This window comes from Megalops cyprinoides, chromosome 15, assembly GCF_013368585.1.
Source record: "Megalops cyprinoides isolate fMegCyp1 chromosome 15, fMegCyp1.pri, whole genome shotgun sequence".
Classification (NCBI taxonomy): Eukaryota; Metazoa; Chordata; class Actinopteri; order Elopiformes; family Megalopidae; genus Megalops; species Megalops cyprinoides.
The window spans coordinates 30,008,847-30,035,600 of NC_050597.1; the positions used below are offsets into that span (position 1 = coordinate 30,008,847).

The following is a 26,754-nucleotide window of genomic DNA, read 5'->3' on the forward strand; positions in this document are numbered from 1 at the left end:
TCACATGCCGTGCAAACACGTCATCACGCCTGTTACAGGCCGATGAGCGATCGAAGGTAAAGAGGAGTGAAGATTAATAAAGTAGTAAATACAATTGCATACTATCCACATACAGACAAGTTGCTACAGTGGAAAACTTTCAGGAGATACTGTGCATATCAGAAGCATCTTATACAGAACTGCTTTAAAGTATTGCTGGATATGGTAATCTATGCTACAGTACATGTATAGGAGAGCAAAGATTATATGAAACGTCACTTAAGGATGTAATGTTAAGCAAAATGTGGAAAGTACTTTTCATACTACAGAGGGGTAGAATTTAAAAACTATGAACATGTTTTGTTTGGTATAGTATACTTAGTACATAGTATACATACATAGTAAGGTAGATACCATAAAATAGAGCAAATGTTATGTGGTGGGTTAGCTGGGGAATACTATTTTACAAAAACTGTACAGCATTACTCTCTGCACTATGCTCTCTCCAGTTCTGTAAAATACAGTCCTGTGTTCCTCATATTATCTTAATTTCCCAGGCTTTGGCTTCCTTGATTTCTCACCCACACTATTTCATTGGGCAAGAGAAAGGCATTGTGGTGCCGGTACAGTTTACTGTAGCAGACTGGTTTCCTAGCGCTTTTGGAAGCATGACTGTGAGCCCGCTGCATCTGCTGTTTCTATCTCAGCACATACTCCTGCACAGTTTCCACTCTGAAGGGGGTCCAATGAGAATGTCAGGGGGTTGCCCAGGAAACTGGCCAAACAGAGGCTGGAATGGTGGAACAGTGTGGTTAGTTGCAACTTCAGGCATATATTATCTCCTTGAGATGTTCTTGCCAATGTCCCGTACAGTCTGAGCAAATATGATAGGATGAAGCATGTGATAAAGAGCTACATTTTGTTATATTGCTGGACCCGACATTACCACCAATCATCAAACTCACCATCCTGGCCACAGTGGAGCCTTTTAAGCAAACCAGACCTCAAGGTGGAGTTATTGAATGTTTTTCCCCCATTTTTGTTTTGCCATGGGATGTGTCAGCACAAGCCTGTGCAGGTCGTCAGAAAGCACAAAGATGCATGCAAATCCTCCTTTGTCTCTCAGCGAAAAAGTTCCTCAAAGGATCAAATGTCACAGTATGAGTTATAAAGGTGTTATTATGGTCAAAGTTGAGAGACTCAGTCTTAAATTTCAGCAAAAACCCCTTTCAGCCTACAAAACACACCAAGTTTCTTAGACATACAAATCCTTTTTTTTATTCCAACAGTATGTACTCATTTCTAAAAATATCTCTATCACTGTTTAACAAAAGATATGAAATATCAGGTAGTGCCTTTTTAGTGTGTCTGAAGTAATATGCAAATCTGTCACATGTAAGTTGGTCTTATACTGATATCTAAGCTATGAATGTCAGACATGTAGTGATGTTACCTCACTACACATCCACACATTCAGTCTTTGTGTGTCATGTCGTGATTGCTTCATCGATGAGCGGCCGACACAACCTCTCCCTTGTAAGCCACACCATTGTCTCTGAAGCTCTAAGCTTCCCACTTCCTCATGTGACTGTTGATAGTCTTTGTGTTTAAACTTCCATGGAAGAACCTTCTTCTGTAGAAGGCTTTCCATCACAGGATCCTATTCTCATCCTCTGGTAGTTTCTGATAGTCTTTCAGCACATCTCTGCTCTCCTTAGATTCTAGAATCACATCTTGCAAATGTTCCTTAATCTCACGATGCAAAGGCCTTGGGTGTCAGGGCTCCCGCCCCCTAGCTGTTGTGTTTTTGTTTTTCCCTGTCCATGTGCCTTTGTTTTCCTTGTGTTCTAGCCCTGCCCCGCTCTCCGCCCTGTCTCCGCCCACCTGATTGTCTCCACCCGCCTGCCTGCACACCTGCTTCCCATCACCTAATCAGCCCAGCCCTATATCTACCCTGCTTGTCTCTGTGTTGTTTGCCAGATCGTTTCAGTGTTTCTGCCTGTCTCGTTTCCCGCCTGTTTACCCTGTTTGGATTTTGCTGGTTTTTGCCTCGCCTGTTCCTCGACTTCGTTTTTTGCCTGCCCTTCTGTCCTGATTGCCTGATCTGCCTGCCTTCAAGGTTTGACCCTGCCTGTTTCGGTTTTTGTTCCCTGTTTTGCCCTTGGACTGCTTACCTGGTATTTTGACCCTGCCTGTTTTTGGACTGCCTGCTTGTTTGAGGATTTTGCTTATAAACGCCTGTAATTGGAGCACTCGTGGTCTGCGTCTGAGTCCGTGCCTGAGTCCTGACATTGGGAGTGATTTGTTTGCTCTCTAAGCTTGGCAGGTCTTCATTAAGGTCTATTTGCATCTTGAGAGACTCACTCATCCCCGTGTAGACTTCATTTTGGGAGACAGCACCCGCATGCCATTTCGACATTTCCTGTGCAATCTCACCCTGACGCAATCACTTATGTAAACATGAGGCCCCCAGTCATCCACATCTTTCTCTGCTTGACTACAAGCACATTTAAGTTGCGTTCGAGTAATGAATATCAGTAAGAGAGAATCGTCAGGACGTGTTTTCACCAGGGCTTCCAAGTGGCTCAGATGGTTAAGGCACTTGTCCCAGGCAGTCTCAGAGTCCCACAACTCAGAGTCAAGTTCAAGTGACACAGCTGGCCTTACTTTGCTGGGATAGGGTGGGTTTTGTCGTCCAGGGTCCACTCACCTGGATCTCTTTAGTGGATCAGGTGCCTGTGAGGGAGATACACCCATCCACCAGTGGGTGCTTGCTTTGCTGTGGTGCACTGTGGGACTTGCAGTGTGAAAAACAGCCATTGGCTGTCTGTAAGTGCACCAGCGGACTGCATTCATCTTGCTTCAGCACTCCTGCATAGCGGGTGTTCAAAGAGGTCACAAAATGTTTGCCGCTTCAACAAGGAGCCATGCATTGTTAAGCTGTGCACCGCAACTGAAATCAATACTTACCCAGTGAGTGACCACAGTTCCAAAGCAGGCTTTGTACCAAATTTACGTAAGTGCATGATCACAGGGGTACTTATTTTACTAACATAATTCTTCCCCTGACACTATTATATGTCATTACGTTTTTTTAATGCCTGTCTGCATGCTTTTAAAAACAAAAGTGCAATTGTTCTGTTTGCGGCTAGAAAAGGTGTTACACTCATGATGCACCTGCAATACAGTATTTGTTTAACCACAAAAGACATGTGATTAGAGCTATGCTCAACCAACTTTTGTTTTTTTACATCATCAATGATATGTATGTGTTGGTATGGACTCTCCCTTAAACACAGACTTCCTGACTGCTGACTAGTGTCCTTTCACAGTTGATCTCAAATGATGCACATACTGAAAACACTAAACGAGTTCAAAGCACACCCTGCGCAGAAATGAATTGTATAGTATTTATTGTATTATATCTATGCACACTTCATGCTATGTCATTTTGGATTGTTTACATGGCTGGGTGTATGTGTGCACTGTTTTTCAGTTTCCATCACAATAATATGTCTGTTGTGCAACTGATTCAACAACTAATGTAACGCGTTTGCTTTGAGTCTTTATTCAAGAATATTGAATAACAGTTTTTAAAGTAGAGCATAAAACTGCATAGCACATTACACAATTAGTCAACCCCCAACCAAAATGCCGGTTAAAACCTCTCACAACTGACAAGACAACAAAGTGATTTTGTTAACACCTGTTTTTAACAAGAATAATCAATAACTTTGGTATCCATGGTTACAAGCTAGTTATTTGCTATAGATTCCTTGCAGTGTTTTCAAACAAACATCATTGTCAAACGCACACATGTCTGGTGCAAGAAATTGTAAGAAAATGTCAATATGCAAAGAGGTGAATGTTCAACTTCCTGTTACATATTACCTTGTTTTTCACACGAGACTGGCCAAATCTGTGAATTTGATGGTATGCACTGTTAAAGTTTCACCTACTCCATTGTGAAAGACCTGTAGCTGCCCCTTTATGACTGTTCCGAAATGTGTGTATTTAACACCCTTGTTCCACTTGGAAAAGTAGGACTGCAAATTAGCAAAAGTTGAGATCTGGATGCTTATGTACAGTACAGTAAACCTCATCGCTATGGACAGACCAGACTGAGTTCCCGTACAAACACCAGCACTTGAACCCAGTGACTACAGCAGTGTGATACCTACCAAATGATGATTTAGTCAATAACTCTTCTTGCCAACAAACCATTATAGGATACAGGTATCTAAGGTAGTGGCAAAACAAGTATGATTATGTGTGGGCTCTTATGCCAAACCAGTTTTTATATGCCAAAATGGAGAGGCATAATGAAGCTTGACAACTGTAGGTTGATAGGTTACAATTTTATCCATTTATACAACTGGATATTTACTGAGCCAACAGTGGTACCTTGCCCAAGGGTACAACAGCAGTGCCCAGCGGCAGTGTTATCACACAGTGATGACGCTCACAACAGCAGACAGGTACATGCAAAGCTAGCCTTTGAGCATTGCTCTCTGTGGGCCCGAGGGCGAAGCTGTTATACTTTGGGTTCAAATTAACACAACTCGCAGCACATATCAGTAACTTCGACCTCACTTCCAGGAAACAGGCGCAGGGAATTATTCAGCTCCGTATATTGGGTTCACCTCTTTCACCTCTAAAAGAAATCGTTCGTTGATATGTTGTTCCTTACATATACAACAGGTAGTGTTATTTGATGGACTTTTTCCTGTGTCCAAGGTCTACCTGAAGGACACCTTCTGAGCATGAGTCTTGTCCTTTGTTCGTCCAATGTCACCTGGAGAAACAACTGCCACTGACCTTAAATTGCCTGGATGGGTTGTGTAATGCAGTGTTTCAGTGCTCAATGCATTCAGATATGATCAGGATCATTGGTAACACAAGCCCTACACAAGCTTTGTCAGGTTGTACTTTGAATGACCTCACAATGGAGCCATGCAGACAGTAATGTAAACAAGTATGGACAATGGATGAACACGGCACTAGTAAGAGATCACCTTCATCAGCATAATTTGCATATTTAGTTTTCATTGGAACATCATTAACATTGGTGAGTAGCATTAGTAATATATCATAGTAGGATCTTTATTTTGTGCCATGGGTTTTTCCTTACAGACCTGAGTAGCTTCTAGATCAAATCAGACTTGAACACATTTATGGTTTGTGACTTGTTCTTAATTATACTGGAATTCAGTCAACAAGTTCTTTGGAAGGTATAATGGGCTTCGAGTCCCATGTCTTTTCTCAAGGGGTTGACCTATCATAATTTTTTAATTGGTTAGCTGAGAAAGGTGTAGTTGCTGGGCAGAGACGAAGACTCTGGGCAGAGCTCTTGCTGTCGGCTCAACCCCACTGGCAACTGTGCAATCAGTTTATGTATGGTACAGTAAACCTCATCACTGCAGATGGACCACATTAAGGTCTCAAAGAAAAACTGGCACCTGGCAATTCAGAGACTGCCACAGTTAATATTACTGACATCCTTTAGTCAGTAACTTTTCACAATGGCCCACGTGAGCTTTACAACTTATCAGAATGGATTCTCACAGGGTCAGTGCCACCTCATAATTATTTCCTCTTCTCCAATTGCTTGCCCTCTCATCCATATCAGGTCATTTCACATCAATTCATTTACGGAAGAAAAAAAGGTGAAATAAAGAAGCCCAACCCCGCTGGGGTTTAAAGCCTAAAAATAAAACCACTCTACAATCATAGCTGTGCCTAAAGGCAGTTTCATATCTCCTTTCTGAACTACGGCACAAAACAGTCATCTTTCAGTTACTCATTTACAGCGAGGGTCATCTTGTGGTCATAAAAGCAATTTGTGGCAACACAACACATCCTGACCAGAAAACAACACACTCATTTGGGGTTTTATTGCAGGCAAAAAACAATCGTACGAGGACAATAAAAAAAAAAAAAAAATCTGACCTATAACAGGAAGCAGTCACATTTCGGTGAGCTTCTGCTCTGTGTCACAAGGGGCGGGGCAGAAGAAGTGTTTGCCTGGTTGGCAATGTGTACACAGCACCAGCAGGTCTCCTGCTGCACCAAACAGTCGTGCCTTCAACCTTCCTGTGAGCGTCACTGGGAGAGAGCGGGCAAAGTGCTCGCCAATTCGGGGCAGGTGTGGGGAGTCCCTGCGAGCAGCAGACGGCGGATTTGTATCCAGACAGCAGCCAGCTATGTGATCAATTTTACGCTATTCAAAGTGGTGTATTTTGAGCTCCCTTGAACTAATGACCTGACTTGCCTTCAGAGACAATGACGTGCTCGATTTGCGCACCTCGCGTTATCAGCAGGATCAGTGCTACTGCTGCAGTAGCCCGCATGGGGCTATAGCGCACTAGCTGTAGGGCGGCAGGTGTTAGCATATTAGCTGTAGAGCATTAGCTGTTACCCCTTAACTGCAGCACATCAGATGTAGGGCATTAGCCCTCAGGCCTCTAGAATGGTGGTTCTTAGACCCAGACAGGTTTGTGCATAGTGATGAAGTAACATTGGACCCAATAAACAGTTGAGCAATTACTACCATCACCTAGGTCCACAAAACTACAAACTGGCTTTGCTCTGCTAGGGGAAAGGTCAACCAGGACCTCCTCTTCTCGCTACTCTCAGGCACTCTGTGACTTGTTGAGTGTGTGAAAGCTGCTCACATGATGTCAGTGGAGTACTGCTATCCAATGAGAGCCCACTCCACTGTAGTTTGCTGTGCGCCTTGCAGTGCAGAAAATAGTTTTTGGCTGCGTGCAAGTGTATTGGAGGATTACATGCATCTTGCATCAGCACTCCTGAGCAAGGACCCTAGAATACAACTGGAAATTCAGAAGCAGAACTGCATAAATGGGAAGAAAAGAATTTAAAATGTGACTAACTGAAAACATACAGTGTGCATTGTGAGGTGACAGGCAACAACCTGTTTGGAGCATTCTAGTGTAATTTTAAAATCCTTTAAAAAGAATTTATCTATTATATTTAAAACTGAGCAGAATAAACCATATCCCTGATGGGTTGAGAGAGGGTCCCAGAGTCAGAGTTTGAGACTGCTGCTTCCTTTCCTCCACACACACACACACACACACACACACACACACACACAGTGAGACACCAGCTAACAGTCTGTATGCTTTAGCAGGTGGAGCTCTGACTAGCATGAGCTGTTGGAGTACTCATTAACCGTGAGCATGAATCACTGGGTCGCCAACAAGGACAACAACGCAATTTACTCACCCTTACATGACTCCGCCACAAATACCCATGAGAATGGCCTCATCTCCCACAATGCACCTGCTCAGTATGCTGCCAGTGCCCACTGCCAAACGCTCACCCACAATCTCACACGGATTCATGGCATCAAATTAGAAAAAAGCCAAAGAAGGTCAAACACTTACAGTAAAGTGAAAATTCTTCTTTATTGGTACCATACATGAATTATCAATGGCAGAAACTAGGCAAAAAAAAATATATTATATATATTAAACTGCCCCACGGACAAGAGGCGCTACAGGGACAGAAATGGGTGCATGACCATTCTGTTTAATTTTCAAATACTGGACCCTATAAACTAGCGAATCATACATAATTTTTTAATGTCAGACAAAAGTAGGCTGGCAACCTACACAATCCAGAGTAAACCTAATACAGGTGTGAGAATTTCACATTTGCGTATTTCCTCGATTCAAAAGTTTCATTTTGCACATGCTACAGGTGGGAAGAGATGTAGAGTTTTTGTATTGCTCAGAACTGCCCCCTGGTGTCCTGTGCCAGTACTCAACAGAATGACAGGTCTACCACCAGCCACATACCTACACATTAGGGCCTATCAGAAAAAAAATATTAAGCAAGATCATAAATAATAGCATAGAATAGAATGAATCATGGCCAGAATTCACTTATATATAATGCCTACATCACCAAGGCTTACAGATCCAATACTCCATTTTTCCTGGCCATGTTAACGTGTCCTGTACAGAGCTATGACTCATCCAGCATAGCCAATCATGTTCAACTTGAGAGAAGACGCTACATACAGTCAGGTGTGTACAAGCGAGATGGCTAAATACAGCTTACAGTGACATTGAAAAGAAAGAATGTAGCTGCATTAAAAAACAATGGTCTAACATTGAATTGTGGCTGTACCCTTAGTTTAATAAACTTTATACACGTTCCCAGAACAAAAAAGGGTTTGTGGTTCTCTTTTTAACCTTACATTAGACAAGGATGCTTTTGGGATGCTCTAAAAGAATACATTACAGCTATACAGAATCTGGCTACTACCTTAAATATACAAGCACAAATACACAAAAAAGAGGGGAAAAAGCCTCCACAACTCGACTCAAAGAAAAGAAAAAAATGCAAACTGACATATTTTAGGGGTTGGGACATTTAAGGATCTTGCAAGTAGTTCCTTGGTCTGTAGCTCTAAAAAAATATCAGATACAACATTCTTGGAAAGTTGAGGCCAGTACAAATCTTGATTTTATTATTCTTTTATAATGGGACATGAAAATCTTTGAAGAATTATTTGGGAGGGGGCCAAATAAGATGACTACTTATAATTATACCTGGGCTTCCGTGACCACATGACTGGTTTTATGCTTAAGAACACAATCAGTGATCAGCGATCAGTGTATCGTATGGCCTGGCTGCTGTTCAGATTCAATATTCTGTTGGGTCAGAGGGGAAGTGCTTTTAGGATAGGGGTCTGTTCTAAGGAGGTGATTTGCATCTGCCAGTCCAGATGCTTAAGAATAGACACCTCTTCATAAAGATTTCAATAATTTATGCTGACCCCGCATGTGTAGGGGCTCCAAATGGGTTTTTTTGTCAGGTCAAAGGGGAACCTCGTGCAGACAGGGCAGCCACAGGCATGCTATCAACCTAAATAAGTTATCTTACCTGCTGAATCCAGCTCAGTAACTGAAGTTTTGGGAATTACAGAAAAAACATTAGTGGGCTTTCCACTGGCTCAGAAAATATTCCAGAATAGTCTGCTGCTTTGATCACTTCAAGCAAAGACCACAATTACTCGTATGAAGCAATAATAATCATGATAATAATATATTCATGATACAAAATGATTAAGAGTTATACATTTACACATATTTCTTTTGTCCAGTTACAAGCATCAGACCTTTCACTTTCTTAACATTAGGAAGATAAAACAGTAAAAATAACAACAAAAAGGAAAAAAAATCAAAAACACCATCAATTCATATGAAAAATAGATTGAAGATACAGTGAAAACAGTGCAAAGAATAGTCTGGGTTCTCCTTTTTTGTTTTTTGTTTCATTTTGTTTGTTGGTTTCTTTCAAAAATTGCTATAAAAATAAAAAATAAAATTAAAAAGACAGATTAAAAAATAAAACCACTTCTTCACAACTCATGTAGAGAGCCCGGACCCATGTTTGGAGGCGTGGCCAGGGGATGGGGGGAGTGGCCGAGGCACATGCCTCCAACCCCCAGTACCTCAATGCTTTAGTGTCTGTGTGTGTTTTAAAGATTTAACGCTGTGGTTCTCAACTCCGGTCCTCAACCTCCGGCTCAGTACAGGTTTTTGTTCCAACCAGGTCCTACAAAACAAATAATTCAGTTTTTAAAAGCTGAGCGTCTGTTTCTGACCTGAAGTGCACACAATACTGTTCTTTTTTAAACCTGAAAGATGTTAATAAAATATTGCCAGGGGGCAGACAGAGAGAGGAGGTATCCCGCCCCAAGAGTACAATGGGAAAACAAAGAAAAACAACGACTTGCTCCGAGACCAGAGGTTGGAACAAGAACCTGTACAGGCAGTCGAGGCCTCCGAGACAAACACGACAACGGGACCCAGCCTCTGACAAGCACCCTCAGTGACAGCCAATCACAGTCATGCGCTCCACTAAAGGCTGGACATGGGTGGGTCCAGAGGAGAAGGTTCTGGGTTTTATTTTTTTTGAAGGAGGTGTATTTTGGTGTATTTTGCTGTGAGGCTTTTAGCCCAAGGGCTTGTTGGTGATCTGCCGAGAGGGAGTCCTGCCTGGCAGTGATCTGGAGAACATGGAGCGAAAGGAGGGCCGGGTTGAGAACTCTTTGTGAACGCAATTCTGTGGGTGAAGAGGACATGTCAGGCCTTGACAAGGGCCATCCATCCCCCCATCCCCTTCCCCTGCCCAAAACTCCACCCCTACTCTAACCCTGCCCCCTTCACCATAACCCCACCCCTTCGTCCTGGCTCTGCCCCCCCCCCCCCCCCATCAGCACATGGATTCACTGGGATGACTGCGACGTGGGGTTGTCATTCTTGCTCTCCTGGCTGGAGGGCGCCTTGCTGTTCCAGGGGCTGTTGGCGCCCAGCGCGGGGGAGTTGTTGAAACTGTCCTCGTCATCAATGCCGTTGGCCGCGTCGAACTGCGTGTTCTCCAAACGTGTGATCAGCCGCTCATCCTCGTCCCCGAACTCCCCGCCCATTAGGGTGGGCTCTCCCACCACCATCACGTCCTGCAAGGAGGAGGGGGAGGGAGGGGCACAGGAAGGGGCGCAAGCATTATCCCCGAAACTCCCAGGAGGGGGGTGGGGGCCGGGTTTTAGAGCATGGTATGCGGCTCGTGGCTAGATTTAACTTCTGGTCCCGCACAGGTATAGCTGTGTGACAACAGACCACGTCACTGCATGCACTTCCCCAACACCTTTGTCGTGTTTCAGTTTAAGGAACCGTGGGACTTCCACCCCTGAGGTTCACATGGTTACTAGTTCCCTGTTTTCTCTTCAATCCTTTAAGCATGGAATCTTGTTTGTTGAGGCAAGGTGACTGAGGTGTTGAAGGCTGCTTGTTCTCTACCATGAAATGAACCGGACATGGATTTTTTGGACAGGGCTTTCTGCATTCTGTGTCCCACTGACATAAGAAAAGAAGGTATTGACCCTTCAGAAATACTGATAAAAGACAAGCCTCAAATCAGCTCCGATTCATTAACACCTCAGGACTGTGGATATCACACAGGCCTCGGATCAGCTCAGCTTCCTTAAGGTCTCAGGACTGTGGATATCACACAGGCCTCAGATCAGCTCAGCTTCCTTAAGGTCTCAGAACTGTGGATATCACACAGACCTCAGATCGGCTCAGTTGTCTACATTGCAGCTTTGTTTCCATGTTCAGTCCAGTCTCTTTGCATCAGATTAGGGCTTTAGTCTGCTCTAGACTGCAGCTACAGTGGAGCTCAATGGCAGACAAGCATGCTTTTTAAAGGCATGCATTTCATGCACCCTCTTTCTCTCAGATCTAAACTTACTTAAATGTAGCGTTTGAACAGGCCGTTAAATGACCTTAACCGGCAGCCTGCAAAGACCAGGGACTGTGCAACATTGATCTATACCCCTGTGCTGCTGGGCTGGGTTTGTTTTAATAGATTCCTGCTTTTTTAAGGCTGTATACTTTCATGCTAAATTGTTTCACAAAAAAGGGTGCTCTGGATGTTTGCAGCTCTGGGTCGTTGCTTCCAACACTGAATACTCGGAGCAGGTGCGGGTCACAGGGTGGTTATCTGCAAATGTTTGTGTTTGCACAGAGCAGCTCTGCGGTGACGCCCACTGAAAAGGTCACCACATCAAAAAGAATTTACAGGAAGGGCTTCAATGCCACTGCCTTGGAAAAAAGGAACCTGCTAACAATTTCATGTGTCAAAACTCAAGGGACAAGGGAAATAGCAATAGGGCATGTCTGGTTGCACAATGTGTACCAATGAGGTTTAGAATTAGAATTAAAGGTCAAAGTGTTTTTTGTTTTTTTTTCTTCAATTTTTAATACACACCTTATTTATTGAGTCTGACCCCCCTACTCCCTCCCTAGTGATTGGGAGAGTGTCATGACAAGAACCCCAAAATGGGAGGAGCTACAATTTGTTGTTTGCAATCAATCATAAACCAATCATAGCGTTCTGCAACTAAGGGCAAAATCTTTTAATTGGTTCGGTAAAGTCAGCAACTAACAGCACATGGCAGCTCCGCCCACTTCTGGATTCCCGTTCCCTTCAACCTCCCCCCCACCCCTGCCCCCGGAAAGGAAACAAAAGTGTGATGCTTACAGGTACCTGGCTGGAGAGGGCGAAGCTGCTGGCTGGGCTTTTCTTTTTGCTGTTGCTGTTGCTGTTGGGTCCGCCCCCGCTGCTCATGGTGCTGCCCCCCGACATCTTCCTTTTCCTGCGCTTGTTAGGCGCTTGCCTTGCCGGCTCCGCTGGGAAAGGGGCAGAGGGATGTCAGTCAGGGTGCCCTCTGCATTGGCTGTTGCTCTCAGAATAAGCAGCTGTTCCTTTCTTACTAGCTGGCTGGTGTTCTCCAACTGGGCAGCTGCTGTTCTCCAATTGGGTGGCTGTTGCTCTCACAGTGACTAGCTGCTCTCAGACTGGTTTGCTACTACCCTCCGACTGGCTTAGTAAGTCAATATTAGTTAATACTAGAGTTAAATCAATAAGGTAAGGCCAATATGGATGTTCATGTTCATTTTCTTTTCACTGAGGTCAAAAACTGCCCAAAACCAGTATGGAGACATCCGTCTTTAAAACCTACCAGCAAATCCAACCTATTACGCATTACACAAGCTATTTCATGCAGTACTTCAGCAAACAGTAAAACCCTGAAGCAATCCCACCAGGTCATATCTAAAGCGTTCCGACATCAGCACTCATTCAGTAAGAGATTGAGCATATCCCTGCTGAAGAGTAATACACTCTCACCTGGTGGGGCCACCATTCTCTGCCACTTCTGGAACAGGCAGGTCTTGAGGCAGTCGCGCGGGCTGAGACTGTAGGTCTTGTGTCTGGACATCAGCTCCTGCATGGGCTCCAAGATGACACACAGCTGAGGAGGAGAGGAGAGGGGAGGAGAGAGGAAACTTTGAATTCTTATGTCAGTTTCACTAAATCCTTACAATGTTCATACAACATAGGGACCTGTATGCAAGACATGGCACACAACTGAAGGGGATTAATGCATAAATGGATATAATGATCAAACCAGCATTATTACCCAAACCAGTATTATTTTCCCCCTTTTGTGAATCAACAGCTGGATGTTAGGCTTGTTACTCATACAGGAGGACTGGGGCTTGTCAAATACAATCCTCTGATACATTCCCATGATAACAATGGCTATTTTTTTTACACTACAAGCCCCGCAATGCACCAGGGGAGCAGATTCTGATGGAAACACAGAAAAAACACGCCGCACTGCTGAGAAACTGGTGCGGCGATGGAAAACTGGCTGACAAAACCAACCATAATCTGGGGGACTGCGTCAATCCTTTTCCACCGCTAGAGGCAGTCATCACCGACAACCAACACAGCTCAAACTCAAAAAGGTTTCTGACCTGCAGGACTCAGCGTGCAGTAAGACTAAGCCGCTTACGAGCAGCAAATATTATTTCTATAATTTAATATTTTACCAAAGTATTTAACAATAACTAATATTATGAGGGAAATTGATGACACTGCTAACTCCTTCTTGCTATCAGTAAGTCAGGTGTCGGTTGGGCAGCACCCGATTGGCTGGATGGGCGGCGTAGGCGGGACACTCACTCGGAGGTAGTTGAGTGTGGAGTTGGACAGGCCGCACCGTGTGATGTTCTTTGAGAGCTGCTCCAGCATCTGAGGGTCCTGGGCCTGCAGACAGGAGAAGTGGGGGTACAGACTCCACTCAAAAAGTGACTGGGGCTTACACAAGGAAGTAATGTCCAAGGAAGGAGTATGGATAGATGTAGCAAGCATTTATAATTTTGCCTTTTAGGAGCAGTGGCCAGGTGTTTGCTTGGTGAGATGCCTGCATACATTTCCAGTAGGGTTTATTTTCAAGTACTTATCTGCCACAAAGTCTCCCTGTTCCTTTTCCCCCTCTCTTCACATTGTATCTGAACCCCTGTGTCATGCAGATGGTTACAGAATTTATATTCAGCCTATTAAAATTTGACCCCTTTACCAAAGGGCTTCCATCTCATTTTATTGGTCTATTAATTTTACTTGTCCATTAAAGGTCACCCTCCATATAAATGTTCCAAAACCCCTTTCTACTGCATGAGGCACTAAATGAATTTATGTCTAACCGAATCTCTCAGTCAGTACCCACACGGCTAAAAACTTGTTTCTGTGTTAGCAACTCTATGATTTCATATGAATAGAAGAGTGTACAGTGCAGGCCCGTGAAAACAACAGGCTTGTAAATGGCATTCACACACAATACTGAACGGTTCACAACTCTCATTCTGGTCTTTTTTGTTCTGGGCCTCAATCTAATCCCAAGAGGCCCACGGAGAGGGGCTGGATGTAATAAGACACTTTCACAGGGCTGGCGGTGTGGTTTAGGGGCTGGGGGTGGGGTTTAGAGACCAGAAGGTGGGGTTTAGGGGCTGGGGTTAGGGTTTAGGGGCTGGGGGTGGGGTTTACAGGCAGGGGGTGGAGTTTACAGGCAGTGTCACTCACATGCATGGCTAGGATGCTGCGGGGGATCAGCTCTCGGTGCTGCCGGATGCTGAAGTGCCACGTCTTGATCCTCATCATGTCATCGAACATGAGCTCCAGGTAGAGCCGGCCTTCCACACATACCTACAGAGGGTGTAGGGATACACATATACATACAATTTACATTCCACAAAGAAGCTATATAAGAGCCGTTTTCTATCCTAATTTATAGATTAAATATGGTGATTACAGCATTACTGATTTATATTGTACTTCAACTGACACAAAAACTAAATGTTTTTTGTTTTTTCATTTGAAATTTAATCAGAATCATTTTTGGCTTTTGGCCATCGAGAACATTAAAATAGAGCATGCAGTAAAAAACAAAAAACTGCATGCATTAACACTTCCTTTAATAACGAAAATTTTAAAAAGTCATTATCAGCATCAGTATCAGTATTCGTTCAAGGTTTTTGTAACTAAGGGTCTTGAACTATTTGTGGTTTTTTTGCAGTCTTTTCATTTGCTTGAGTCCTGCCTCTGGCTCTTTCTAAGGCGAGGCTTGTACCTGTGTGAACATGGGTTTGCCATTCTGAGTGACCATGGTGCACTGGTCACAGTCCAGTGAGACGAAATTGCTGTGATAGGTCTCCTTCGGATGCTTCAGGACATAGTACAGCTCAGTGGCGCCCCCCTCAAATATGCTGCGGAAGTACCTCGGGATCAACGTCCGCCCGATGGCTGTGGAGAGGAAGAGAAAGGACACCTCTGATTTTAAGTCCTTCTTTGAGCAGACGTGGACTGCACTCCTATGTCTGCTTATGGAATAAAACGGTAGAATGGAGTGTGCACAAGCACTGCAGTAATTACAGTCATAACTGGTCCACACTCAATTTTTTCCATTGTGATTAAGGTACAGATTCAAACACTGCAGCATACTGCCCCTTTGGTGTAATGGTGGTATTATAATGACAGTTTATAGCCAGTTCCAAACTACCACCACAGGTATCCAAAATAAATAGGAATTGCAAACAAATACCTCAATTATCAGTTAGAGATACTGACATCACAACTCGTGGCAGCATTTTGAGCAGTAATACCCATCACTAGAAGCAGATAGTGTCTTATTTCAGCCGGGACACGGTTTAAGGTTTTGAGAATGGAACAGCAAAGAGACCCCCTTACTGTAACGTTTGGGCCCATCCTCCAGGCAGAAAGTGATGGTGAGCATGGCATCGTCCTCAAAAAACTCTGTGGTGAAGGCGTCCCACCACAGATTGTCACAGTCCTGCAAGAAAGAAACAAAAAAAACACAGCCTTGACTTCCCAGGGGTCTAGGTTCAGGAAAGTATGAACCTATGAACACACACTGTATGAACAAATATATTTCATACCGTAAGGAGTGTGACCCCTGCTGTCTCTATGAATACATTAGAGACTGTTGCTTATGTCAAAAGTGGAGCTGTTAGGACATCTGAAGGCAGAGGTGGCATTAACTTCAGCGCGACACTTCAAAAGCGTCCCCACGTAATGTAATGTAATGATCATGTCACTATTATTTACAGTTATAACTGTAAATTAATGTACTGGAACAGTTCATCTCTATTGATTTACAAGTATTCAGGACTGACAGCAATCTTATCTGGTTAGCATGAAAACACTACAGCAAATTCGGCAATAAGTGAAGTGCCAGTTCATCCCAACTCCTCTCCCAATAAGCACACAACAGACCAGGCGTATGGTTAATCTTCCAGGAATGGCTTTCTTTCCACTTCCTTGGCAGCCTCCCTGTCTTCTCCAAACTTTGGGACAAGTCAGAGTGCATCTTACCTGGCTCCAACCCAAGTAAAGCGCACCCTTACCTCTGTCCAGTTCTGTAACCGCTTGTTGAGCTCGAATATCCTGTAGTCTGTCTGGTTCGCGTACGGCGTGTGCCTCCTGTTAACAGACAGCAAAGACAGGGGTTCAGATGGGTTGGGATGGGTCGGGATGGGGGGTGGGGGGTGGAGTGCGCTTCACTGGTGGGTCTGCTGTAGGTGTGGCTTAATACAATACAGTATTAAGACCTATGTAATTAAGATTTATCAGAACATATTCATATGTTGAAGAATTAACTTCAGTATGGTGAGATATGTTCTGATATAATACATTACGCTGCAATATGATTCAACCTAACCTTATGCTTTTAAACACATTTAGAGAATCTCAGCACTACTTCATTATATACCACTGAAATGCTGAAATAAATTTCCAGTCTTTATGCAATGGTCTGTCGGGGAGTCTGTGGTATGCATCAGCCCAAAACAGAGCACCACTTCCCTCCCAAAGTCAATCTTTCCCATAAACTGTCTTGATCTGGCCAATCAAAACCAGCATAATTTTTAAAAAAAAACCTGAGACACAGTGACTGTTTTGATGAATCTTTCACTGAACTAACTATATTTACTAGCTAACAGTTCTTATGACAACAGTTAATAGAGGTGGGAATTTGTAACCAAGCTGATGATGTCTAGGTCAGCATTGTCAATTAACAATATATTAGAGTAAAGGGGAGACATTCTTACTTATGTAACATGTTCCCAGTTTTGGTAGAGCACTTCCCATTTAAGTATCTTCAATCATCAAAGGTAGGAAGCTGGCTAGTTACAGTATTTGTCAGAATTCTGAGCTAAGCCTTCTGAGCTTCCTTTTGAAAAAAGTGGTTATGAGAGCAAAAAGCAACCACCCCCCTAAGAGAGGTGTTTCTGGGAAGGGAGACTTTTTTCATTGCCATTCGGGGTCAAAGCGCCCCAAAACACATACTACACAATAATCCTACACAGCAAAGCCAATGTAAGAATGCTGTCCATTCAAATCTCCACCCAACTGTACTTGACTTCTGCAAACCAAGAATAGCGACACTGTGCAGGAAGTTACTGTCCTAACCAGTGAACCAGCGCCACTGTGCGGTAGAGGGAGAGCTCACCCGATTCCAGGCTCCAGGTATGTGGGGGGGTACATTGGTGTCGGTCTGAAAAGAGTGAGAGGAGCAAGAGTCAGGACTCCACCAATGTCAGCCAACTGCGGTCATTTTACCGTCAGGTCAGACTGTTTGCATAGTGATTCTCAAAGTCCAAAAATGAGCTTGATCTCTCACAGTGAAGTCTGCTCACAGGAAACTCAGCAGCCTGCACCCTGTTTGTGTCTCTGGAAGGGCAGCGGAAACTTCCGCAACACCTCAAGGGCTGGCTGAAACTGCCATTATACTTCCTCCCCACTACTGAGGGAAACGGCTGCCGGAAACAAGCCACCCCAAACATCATGCAAAACCACCAATTTTACACTGAGGCTCAAAACACCAGCCCCACCCCTTATTGCAACCCAAAGTGTCCATCCATCAGCAGGTACACTCTCACAAGTGCACTAGATTATCATTTCATATAATTTCAAGCAGAGTCTGTTTATCACTAATATGAACCTAACCACAGCCATGTAAGTATGAGTAACTGTGTCGTGTGTAGCTTTCAACAGCATTCTATGTGAGACAAACTAACAGGGAATCGCGAGGACTACGCTGTATGGTGCTAATGTAAACTATGTTTCAAAAGAGATAAAACATGAGCTCCCTCAGTGCGCAACAATTATGGATCAAATTCACTACAGGAAGGTCAGGCCAGTGGTTTCTAGCGGTTCAAGGATGTGTGTGTGGCAGATTTGGCAGGAGCCAGGGAGCACGACTGCGCATCTGTGTATCTTCGGGCATTCAGCGTGCCTGGTGGCCCTCCGTGCGTCCGACACATTTCACGCACGTCTTCCTGCAGGTTTTCCCTGACAGCAGTAACACCAAACAAGTTACCTGCGCACTGACTACATTGACACTAGCCCTTTCACCAGTCTCCGTCACTAGGCGATTTACGAGCTCAGGTGTACATACCCCACATCTCTGTCCAGCATAGTGCCCGGATGGAAGGGGGGAAAGGCGCTGCCGTTTGGGGGCTCCTTTGGAGAGTACAGCTTGAATGACTTAGAGGAACAGCCTGTGAAAAAAAGGGGGGGGGGGGGGGCAAGATTACAACTCCAGTACTGGTGGGAGAGGAAAAATTGTAAAGTTATGCTGCACATGTTTACATCTTATAAGTAACACAACTGGCATTAAGCCCTCATCACAACAGATCATTACATATGAGACTATCAACCTGGAGATGTCAGACGGGACCAAACTATGTGGTTCTCTGGATGACTGCCGCAGCAAGTTGCTTACAATACAGTTCAGCATACAGTCTCTAACAATATACTAACTGGTGAAAAAAAAACATGACCAAACTCAATAATTCAGAACCATCCCCTGCATTCCTCTATAAACAACGCCCAGGAATGCTGACCAAAGCTGTGTGGTTATATTAAAAGGAGACAGTTACAGGAGGGGAATAAAGACAATGAAGCACATTTTTAAACACAAGCTCATTTCAGCTTGATGTCCTTTCTTTGACATTTTTGGATCCCATTTGTTCTAGGGTGTGGGCTAATCTATGGGTGAGTATAAAGACAGTCTCTCTGGCCCTGTCCACACCTGGCATTAACATACGTTTTGGTGATCACAAGTGGACAGCTGTAAGTACGTCTGTTCACACCTGGCATTAAAATGCGTCTTCACATGTATCTCGAGTGACCACTTGTGATCGGATCTCACTTCCCCGCTCTATATGCTAATAAACACATATATCATTTCCCTTTGCAAATGCAAATTTACACATCTGTTCTGTTTGAATGAATCTTGTTATGACTGTCACTATGAAATAATGCGTATTGTATCTGTAAATGAAAACCTAGTTGACTAGCAAGCTAGATTCCGTTCATCACTGAAATTAAATACCCTTAACTCAGCTGCAGGTGATCTTTTGTTAAATTCTGTTTATCGTTGGAAAAAGCAGAAACGCCAGATTAGAACATTTTGAACTTCACCATATTTGTCTGGCATCTTGCCAGTATTGTTGAATTAAATAGGCTAAGCAAGATATTATGTTTTCAAAGTTTCTCACATTATTCACTGCAATGAAAATGTTTCATAATGTAGTTTAACATCAAAGGGTGTTTGCTGGTTTGGTAGTATCGTGACTGGGCTACATCTATGAATTACTTTTCTAAAACCGAAGCGTGCTTGCTATGGAAGAAGGAACATTCTAAAACGCTTAACATGAAAAGGCTTAACGTGGCTTAATGTTCCAAAACAGCGATCAATGATCATTAAATTTCTCTCGGAGATGTCTTGTCATAAAGACTTCCACCTGTCAAAAATCAAAACCAAAATCCTACGAGTATGGACGTTAACTTACATTAAGTGTTTTCCTCTCCATTGATGCCCATTATAAGGAAAAGGCTTAACGTAAGATAACAACCATGTTCCTTGGATTTCGGTTTTGATTTTTTGATATGTGAAAGTGTTTATGACAAGAGAATAGTGAGAGAAATTTGGTCTTCTCTGATTGATGTTTAGGTACATTAAGCCACGTTAAGCTTTTTCCTTATAATGGCAGAAAAGCTTTAATGTTCCTTATTGCAACAGTAGGCCTATACATTGCTGTGTACGTCAGTGTAGGCTGTAGCTCACGTGATGGCGTAAGAGGTTAAACATGAATATTTGCATTAAGCTATTCCCAACAGGCCAACTGTAGGCCAGCCGCAAGCAGTGTCCTTATAATGGGTTCCTATGGGGAAAACTTCAATGAAAACGGCAGTGTTTATATTATACCCATGGGGTCGTCGTATTAGTTCTTGAAAGTGTTCATGATCAGAAACGTGTTAGAGAAGTGTATTCCTGATACTTTTGGTTTTACATTTTTGATAGGAGGAAGTGTTTCTGACAAGAGATGTCCGGGGGAATTTTGGTGATCACTGATTGCAGTTTTGGAACATTAAGCCACGTTAAGCATTTTGAAATGTCCCCTTGATATTCATGATATCGTAAATCTTGACTCCCACAATAGTCTACTAACACTTATTTGTAGAACTACAACACTTCACATATTATTCATAATACCATTTTTCCATGTAATATATTGCGTTACACCTTTGGGGCTTGGAAACATTTGAGGTAGCTTGCGAACTCTAGTTGTTGTTGTTGCCTGTTCCCGCACTTTAAAACCCTTTCCTACGTAACTTATTTTTCATGCTGTGTAGTGCATGTTAGGCTACGTTACATGGTTCATTATGTTTCCATTAGCTTTATTAAACTTGATAAAAAATTAAACTCATCGTTTTCAGTTAGCATTTGCTATATTTTTTAATGTTAAATTGTTCTTTCCTCAAAGCTAAAATTAGCTAGAATTTTTCCAATATTGTGTTCTAATCGCACCAGTTTTAGCATATGCGCTAAACAGCTAATCACACCGGTGTGAACGTCGTTAGCGCGCGAATGAGTACGTACTTCCGTTACAATGTGGCCATATGTGGCCCAGACCACTTCCGAATGTGAGCGATCGGATCTCAATGCATCCTCAATGCGTCTTGGGTGCGTTCACACCTGTACTTAGCGCTGTCCACTTGTGATCGGATCACCCGAAACGCGTGTTAATGCTAGGTGTGAACAGGGCCTTGGTCTCTTGCCCAGCCCTCCGCTCAATGAGCGGGACAGTGATTAACCCTCTCCTGTCCAGATCAGTCATTAGCTGAGTCTTCACTGACCCATCTCCAGCATACCTGCGAAGAGCCAAATTTCTACAGCCAATGGGCAGAAAAGCCCACAGCACAGGAGCTTTTCCCACATGCTCTTGCACTACCTGTACCTCACCCTAAAAATAGGAGTGCAGACCTAAGCTTGTGACAAACACAGTTACCCACTTCACTGTGTGCGTCAAAGGTAGGCAGGGGAGACCCCGCCACAGGAAACAAACCTACATAATGAGGTTCAATCAGAACACCACACGAGCAGTGTGCAACCACTGCAGATCAGTGGGAGCATAGCCACCAAGCTGGCTGATCTGTATCACAGCACACACACACTCTGGAATAATATATGACAATATTACTGTGCATTACATAGACTACATTAAATACTATGAATAATGCACAGACCATTGGGAGTGGTTAGAGACAGAAATGGGGGTGGGGGGGTGGGGGGGGTCATAACACACCACAGCCTCCTCTTGCACTCTAATGCAGTCCCTTGTCAATGCTAATCACGCAGCCAGGCCATTAAACAAGCCCATACCCACACCATACACCCAGACCCGACAGTCTATACGATTACTGCTGTTACTTCAGCAGGAGCCAGAGGTGAGGGGGAAGGGTGACCCCGTCTACTTAAATTGATTATCAATAAAAGGCACTGAGGCGGAGGGTCATGACCCCTGAGAGCAGGAACAGCTCAGGATTGTTAAGACAGCAGTCAGGGGGGTTGGGGACAGACTGGGACGTCACTGCAACATGCGAGACGGACCAGAGCCATCATGGTGAAATCTTTTTTTTGCCCCGATGATGTATATGAGGCAGACGTGAGCAGTGTGATTAAATAAAGCATCTGTCAAAGACATTGACTGTACTCACTGACTGTACACGTAATACACAGTAACAACTGTTCATTCAGTACAGCAGGAAAGCAATTATCAGAAAAAACTGTATTTTTACCATTAGATATTTCCTTGACAAACATCTAATGACATCCAGGGTGAAATTTTTATGTATCCATGTGTGTTACTGGACATTTTAAGGGGGCCGTTTGGGCAGGGTCAGTAATTTGCTCAGGAGCACAACATGAGTGACCCAGCCACGACTCAAACCTGTATCCCTGGGGTTCTAACCACAGTCCCGAACACAGGCTACTCCAGACCTCCACCACAATCACAGAGTGTGAGCCACAGCTTTCCACTCAAAACACACCTTCATTATCCCTCATGTCCAAGAGTGTTACATGTCATTACCGGACCGCAAGAGACATAATTTAGGGGAATCACCCACCCTACTTTGACCCCAAAATGTCCATGTCTGCTGTGGGGCAGGCGTGAGACCAGGGGTGACAGGCACAGAGGGGCGGGCCCCATCCACAGTCCAGACAGATGCTCCCCGCATGCGATTACCGCAGGTCGTAATCCAGCTTTTATTCAACAGCACCCGTGAGGGCGGGTCTCCGCCCACAGGCCCCACGCCGCCTCTCAGGACTAAGCGGCTTTGCAGCTCCACAAAATCAACCCCTGGCCCCCCATTACAAAAGCACACAGCAGACGCTCACCTCCAACTGGCACCAGCCAGCGGAAAGAAAAAGATCTCAAAGAGGTTATCCAGAGTAACTAGTAACAGCACATACACACAGAACCCTGACCAAAGTGACTGCCGCAAACCAGAAGGTACAGGCCTTGAGCCTATGCACCAGAGCTCAAAAATTCAGGCAGCAAAATTAAATTCACATGACGATGGAAGAGAGCTTTCACAGTCATTTTCAATACGTAATAAAAATCTTTAAAGGTAAATTACGAGGTGCAATTTGTCAAAGCGCAATTCATTAAAACATGCACTTTGGTACAATTTTCATTCAGTCCTGCCGCAATCTATCAGGAGAAATTACTGATATGAATGAATTCCCCAGGTGACTGCAGTAACCTAAACACAGACACTCTTAGGCGTCCATGACCCCTGTGTGGCCCCTGGGGGCTCCTGACCCCAATACTGGACACAGGAACCCATACGCTAGGCTGCGTCTTCCCTTGTAAGCCACTCTCCTCTGCTACTCACTTTTATGTACGGTGATTTATAGGCTGGCTTTTAATTAAGCTACAACATTAAATGCTCCACGCCAGACACCAGTGTCAATCTCATGTTGGATTTGACATCCTGAATCACAGTGGTGGATTTGTTAATTTCAGTAAAGGAGGGAAATTCTTGCATCACACCAAACGTGTCAGTGATTTTCTCTCCAATGCCCCGGGACAGGGCACAGAGATCATGTTTTTGCTTTTCACGATTTTAATCACAGTTTCTACACTGTTCATGGTGGGTAAGATCAGGGCTGATAAAATTCAATCGCATCTGATCACAATGAAAGTTCTCATGTTCTCTGAAACACTGCACTCACATTTGGTCATTTGGCAGATGCTCTTTCCAAGATATACATAAAAAGCAATGGCACATAAGTGTATATAAGAAGGCTATATGATCAACAAGACATACAGAAAAAATTAAAGACCGCATCTGAACAAACACACAGTCCATTACACAACGCTACAACTTTAACAGCAAGTGTCAAAGCACATTCACAACAGTAACCTAAAATACCGTGCAACAGACATGTATATGCATAACAGGCAATCTGCCTTAACTGGTAAAATTAACCTCAACATTTTGATGTGGCAGAATGTCACGTTTGTAATGATGTTTCACACAAAAAGGTCCACAGAACTTTAGTCCATAGAAATGTAAACACCTGTTCATGGGCACAACAGAAGTTTAGCAACAGAGATGCAGGAAAATTAAGCTCTACAATCACTTCCTCTTCATCATTAAATATTAAAATACATTATTTCTGCCACTATATTGACACATAGAAAGCGATGGTGGCTGATGTGAGAAAACACATTTTTGCCCCAAGAAACAGGGAATAAGCCATTAACTTCACCATCACAGAGCTGGCGTTCGTGAAGATTTAAATTTTGATAAATCCAACTCCCAATCCATTCCCAGTGAGAGAATAAATTAGCCCATGTAGCAGTGTGCTTTCCCCATTCCCACCTTACAGGCTGACCTCTTTGCTTTATCATAATTTGAATAACCAAATTCAAAACTCTCAAAGGCAGCCAACAAACCCGTTTGCTGTTAAGATGCACCAACTGCTGAAACTGAAGGGACCCTGAGCAGAATCAGAGAGACTGAAAACAGGAGCTACAGTAGTTACAGTGCCAGGTGGAAAAGGAGAATGGCTCAAGAAGAAATGGGCAGCAAATAATGGGTCACCCTGTATCCCAGATTTCAAACACCGTCAAACAGTGTCAAAATCGCTACCATCCTCTCATCCAACAGAACAGTTTTATTTAAGATTAAAACAGCGGATCGATCACTTTGGAAAATTGCATATGTGTACAATTCAAGGTACTGCCTTAAATTAGGTGCAACGCTACACAAGTCAACTTTGACAAGTTTTTTTTTTATACAAGCTGTGAGCAAGGGCTATCACTTCTGCTAGACCTGTGTAGAAAGCATAGTTAATTGACCAAATAAAGTACTTTGCCAGTCATCTATTAAATTAGACAAACTGGTGGTATAACGAGCTGGCTTGCTAACATATTCAGCTGCCAGGCTTTCCTTTTATCAGCAAAGCTTGATCAACCACAGTGGCTAGCTAGCTACCAGTTTATGGAAGTCTAGCTAACTACACAACCAAAAAGAACATGGATCAATACTTTCACTAGTTATCTGTATTCTACATTGCAGTTCTCACCTCAAAACGAATGATTATAGCTTGTTAGCTAACTAAATACAAATTACGGATAACATAGTTAACGACAACACTGACAATTCTATTGATTATTAGCAAGTAGCTTGTTAGCTAGCTCTTATTAGGCCGTAAACAGACCTCTCAACTCTAGGAAGCTTGCTAGCCGTGTATTTACCATATATTATTGTTGCTAGCAAGGGAACACGATCATTTCAAGCAAGGAATTTCGAGGTCGATCACCCTGCATTTTGTGCAATCTGGACGAATCATGATGAAAACAAACACACCGACAGCTAATTAGGTTTTGAGGTAGCAACATTATCGGCGGCTGTATTACAATACCTGCACAGAGCTCCTGCAAGAAATTGATGTTTATGAGAGATCAGCGCTCCAGTGGTCGCTAACCGTTTCCCTGATCTTCACCGCACAGTGGTGGCAGTATTTCAACGATCAATTTCCTTATTCGAAAAATAACGGGGATCGTCCAGCGAAAACTGAGAGGCGGCGATCCTGTTCGCTGTCTATAATGTTGAGCTGGCTATGTTACAAGGCCTTGTCTTCGAGCGAAAGCCTGAAGTATAGGGAGGCAAAGGAGCCCTGAACAGCCCTTTGTTCCTGGAGAGACATGAACAATAGCTGTAGGCCCTCCTCTCTCTCCGCGTTTCTCCCTTTACAAACAGCAACCCCAAGCTCCCTTCTCTCAGAATGAGGTCTAAACGGAGCACCAAACCGCTGTCAGCCGCCCTTCCCACACCCTCCCCCAGCTACAGCTGCCACTACTCGGGTGCTTACGGGTAAATCCTGAAGTGGCCACCAAGCGAACGAGCCAACAGCCCCATTGACTGTGAGCTGAGATAATACATTGTGCTTTTGATCGATTAATCGATTGTTATATTTAGAACAGTGCAATGTGTTAAAATCACAAATTAAAATGTAAGGATAATTTTTAAAGCGACGTTAATTGATTACCGAAATACAAAATAACACAATACGTACATATTCGTCAAGACTAGGAGGGTAACTTTCTTTTTCAATAAGTAATTGCAGTCTAGTTGCCTTATTTTAAAATAACCCTGATCTCGAAAAATATTCCTCATGAAAGAAAGCATTTCATTTGAAACAATTTGATTCATTCAATAAGGCTGCCAATTTCCAGGCCAGCTTGCCCTCTGGCCACCACTTGAGGCATACACAAAATGCTAACGTTATAGTAATCAACTGCCCACACAAAGTAGCTGAAGTGTGGGCATCTGATTACTGCAACACCAGCGTAGTTACTTTGGTGTAGGTGAACTGCAAACTGAGTTGAGCATGTTTAGACATATGATTCACTGCCTTTAAGGTCACGGTTTTTCATTAACTTAGCTAATTACACCAAGGTTTATAGGTAATAACCCCAAATCAAAAAAACAAGTTATCATTCCTTGGAGAATGAATGGTGATCATTGAGATCTAAATGTACCGGTGTAAAAACTAGCAAATACTTAGTCTCTTGCCAATTACTCCTCTGGCCTTTTCAGTAAACGTGTAAAACGGGACCGTTTTAATAGTAGATTTACGGTAGGCGTGCCACTGGCTCCTCCCACGGGGTCCAGTACGCGTAGCCCCACGAGACTATTGCTGTTCCTTCATGCTACCGCGCCCCTGCGCTACCGGGGCAACAATAATGTATTCTGTTGCTTCTTAATCTTGTTGCGAAACACAGGGGGGAGTTCTTGCTGTCAGAAATTATTTATATAGCTACGGAACAGGCACTCACAATAAATACGATTATACCGGAATGTGATAGATTAGCGTACAGTTTGTCCGACCGTGATCCCATGATGTTGCTAGCTAACTATCTGCAATTTACTGGTAAACAAACCAGACCAAGCTATCTAGCTAGTGTCGTTGTTTCAGAAATGTAGATTTTATAAAAGTAGTCAATTGGCAAC

General features: G+C 43.5%; 1 protein-coding gene across 5 annotated transcripts in view; it reads right to left on the reverse strand.

Annotated features, from left to right (window-relative positions):
• Nucleotides 1–9,306: 9,306 nt before the first annotated feature.
• LOC118790029 (LIM domain-binding protein 1) overlaps nt 9,307–26,754 on the reverse strand; it is a 35,527-nt gene continuing 18,079 nt past the window's right edge. Inside the window, exons 1-11 of one of the 5 annotated variants that reach the window (XM_036546822.1) lie at nt 25,163–25,568; nt 18,335–18,437; nt 17,387–17,431; nt 16,284–16,359; nt 15,607–15,709; nt 14,990–15,162; nt 14,443–14,565; nt 13,546–13,629; nt 12,706–12,829; nt 12,058–12,206; nt 10,226–10,474 (exon numbers count right to left, since the gene is read on the reverse strand). In XM_036546822.1, coding sequence (XP_036402715.1) covers nt 10,244–10,474; nt 12,058–12,206; nt 12,706–12,829; nt 13,546–13,629; nt 14,443–14,565; nt 14,990–15,162; nt 15,607–15,709; nt 16,284–16,359; nt 17,387–17,431; nt 18,335–18,354 — 1,128 coding nt within the window. In that variant the 5' untranslated portion in view covers nt 18,355–18,437; nt 25,163–25,568 and the 3' untranslated portion in view covers nt 10,226–10,243. Of the gene's footprint in view, nt 9,571–10,225; nt 10,475–12,057; nt 12,207–12,705; nt 12,830–13,545; nt 13,630–14,442; nt 14,566–14,989; nt 15,163–15,606; nt 15,710–16,283; nt 16,360–17,386; nt 17,432–18,334; nt 18,438–25,162; nt 25,569–26,754 lie in introns of those variants that run through there. The other 4 variants (XM_036546824.1, XM_036546823.1, XM_036546821.1 and 1 more) reach the window with 4 other exon arrangements.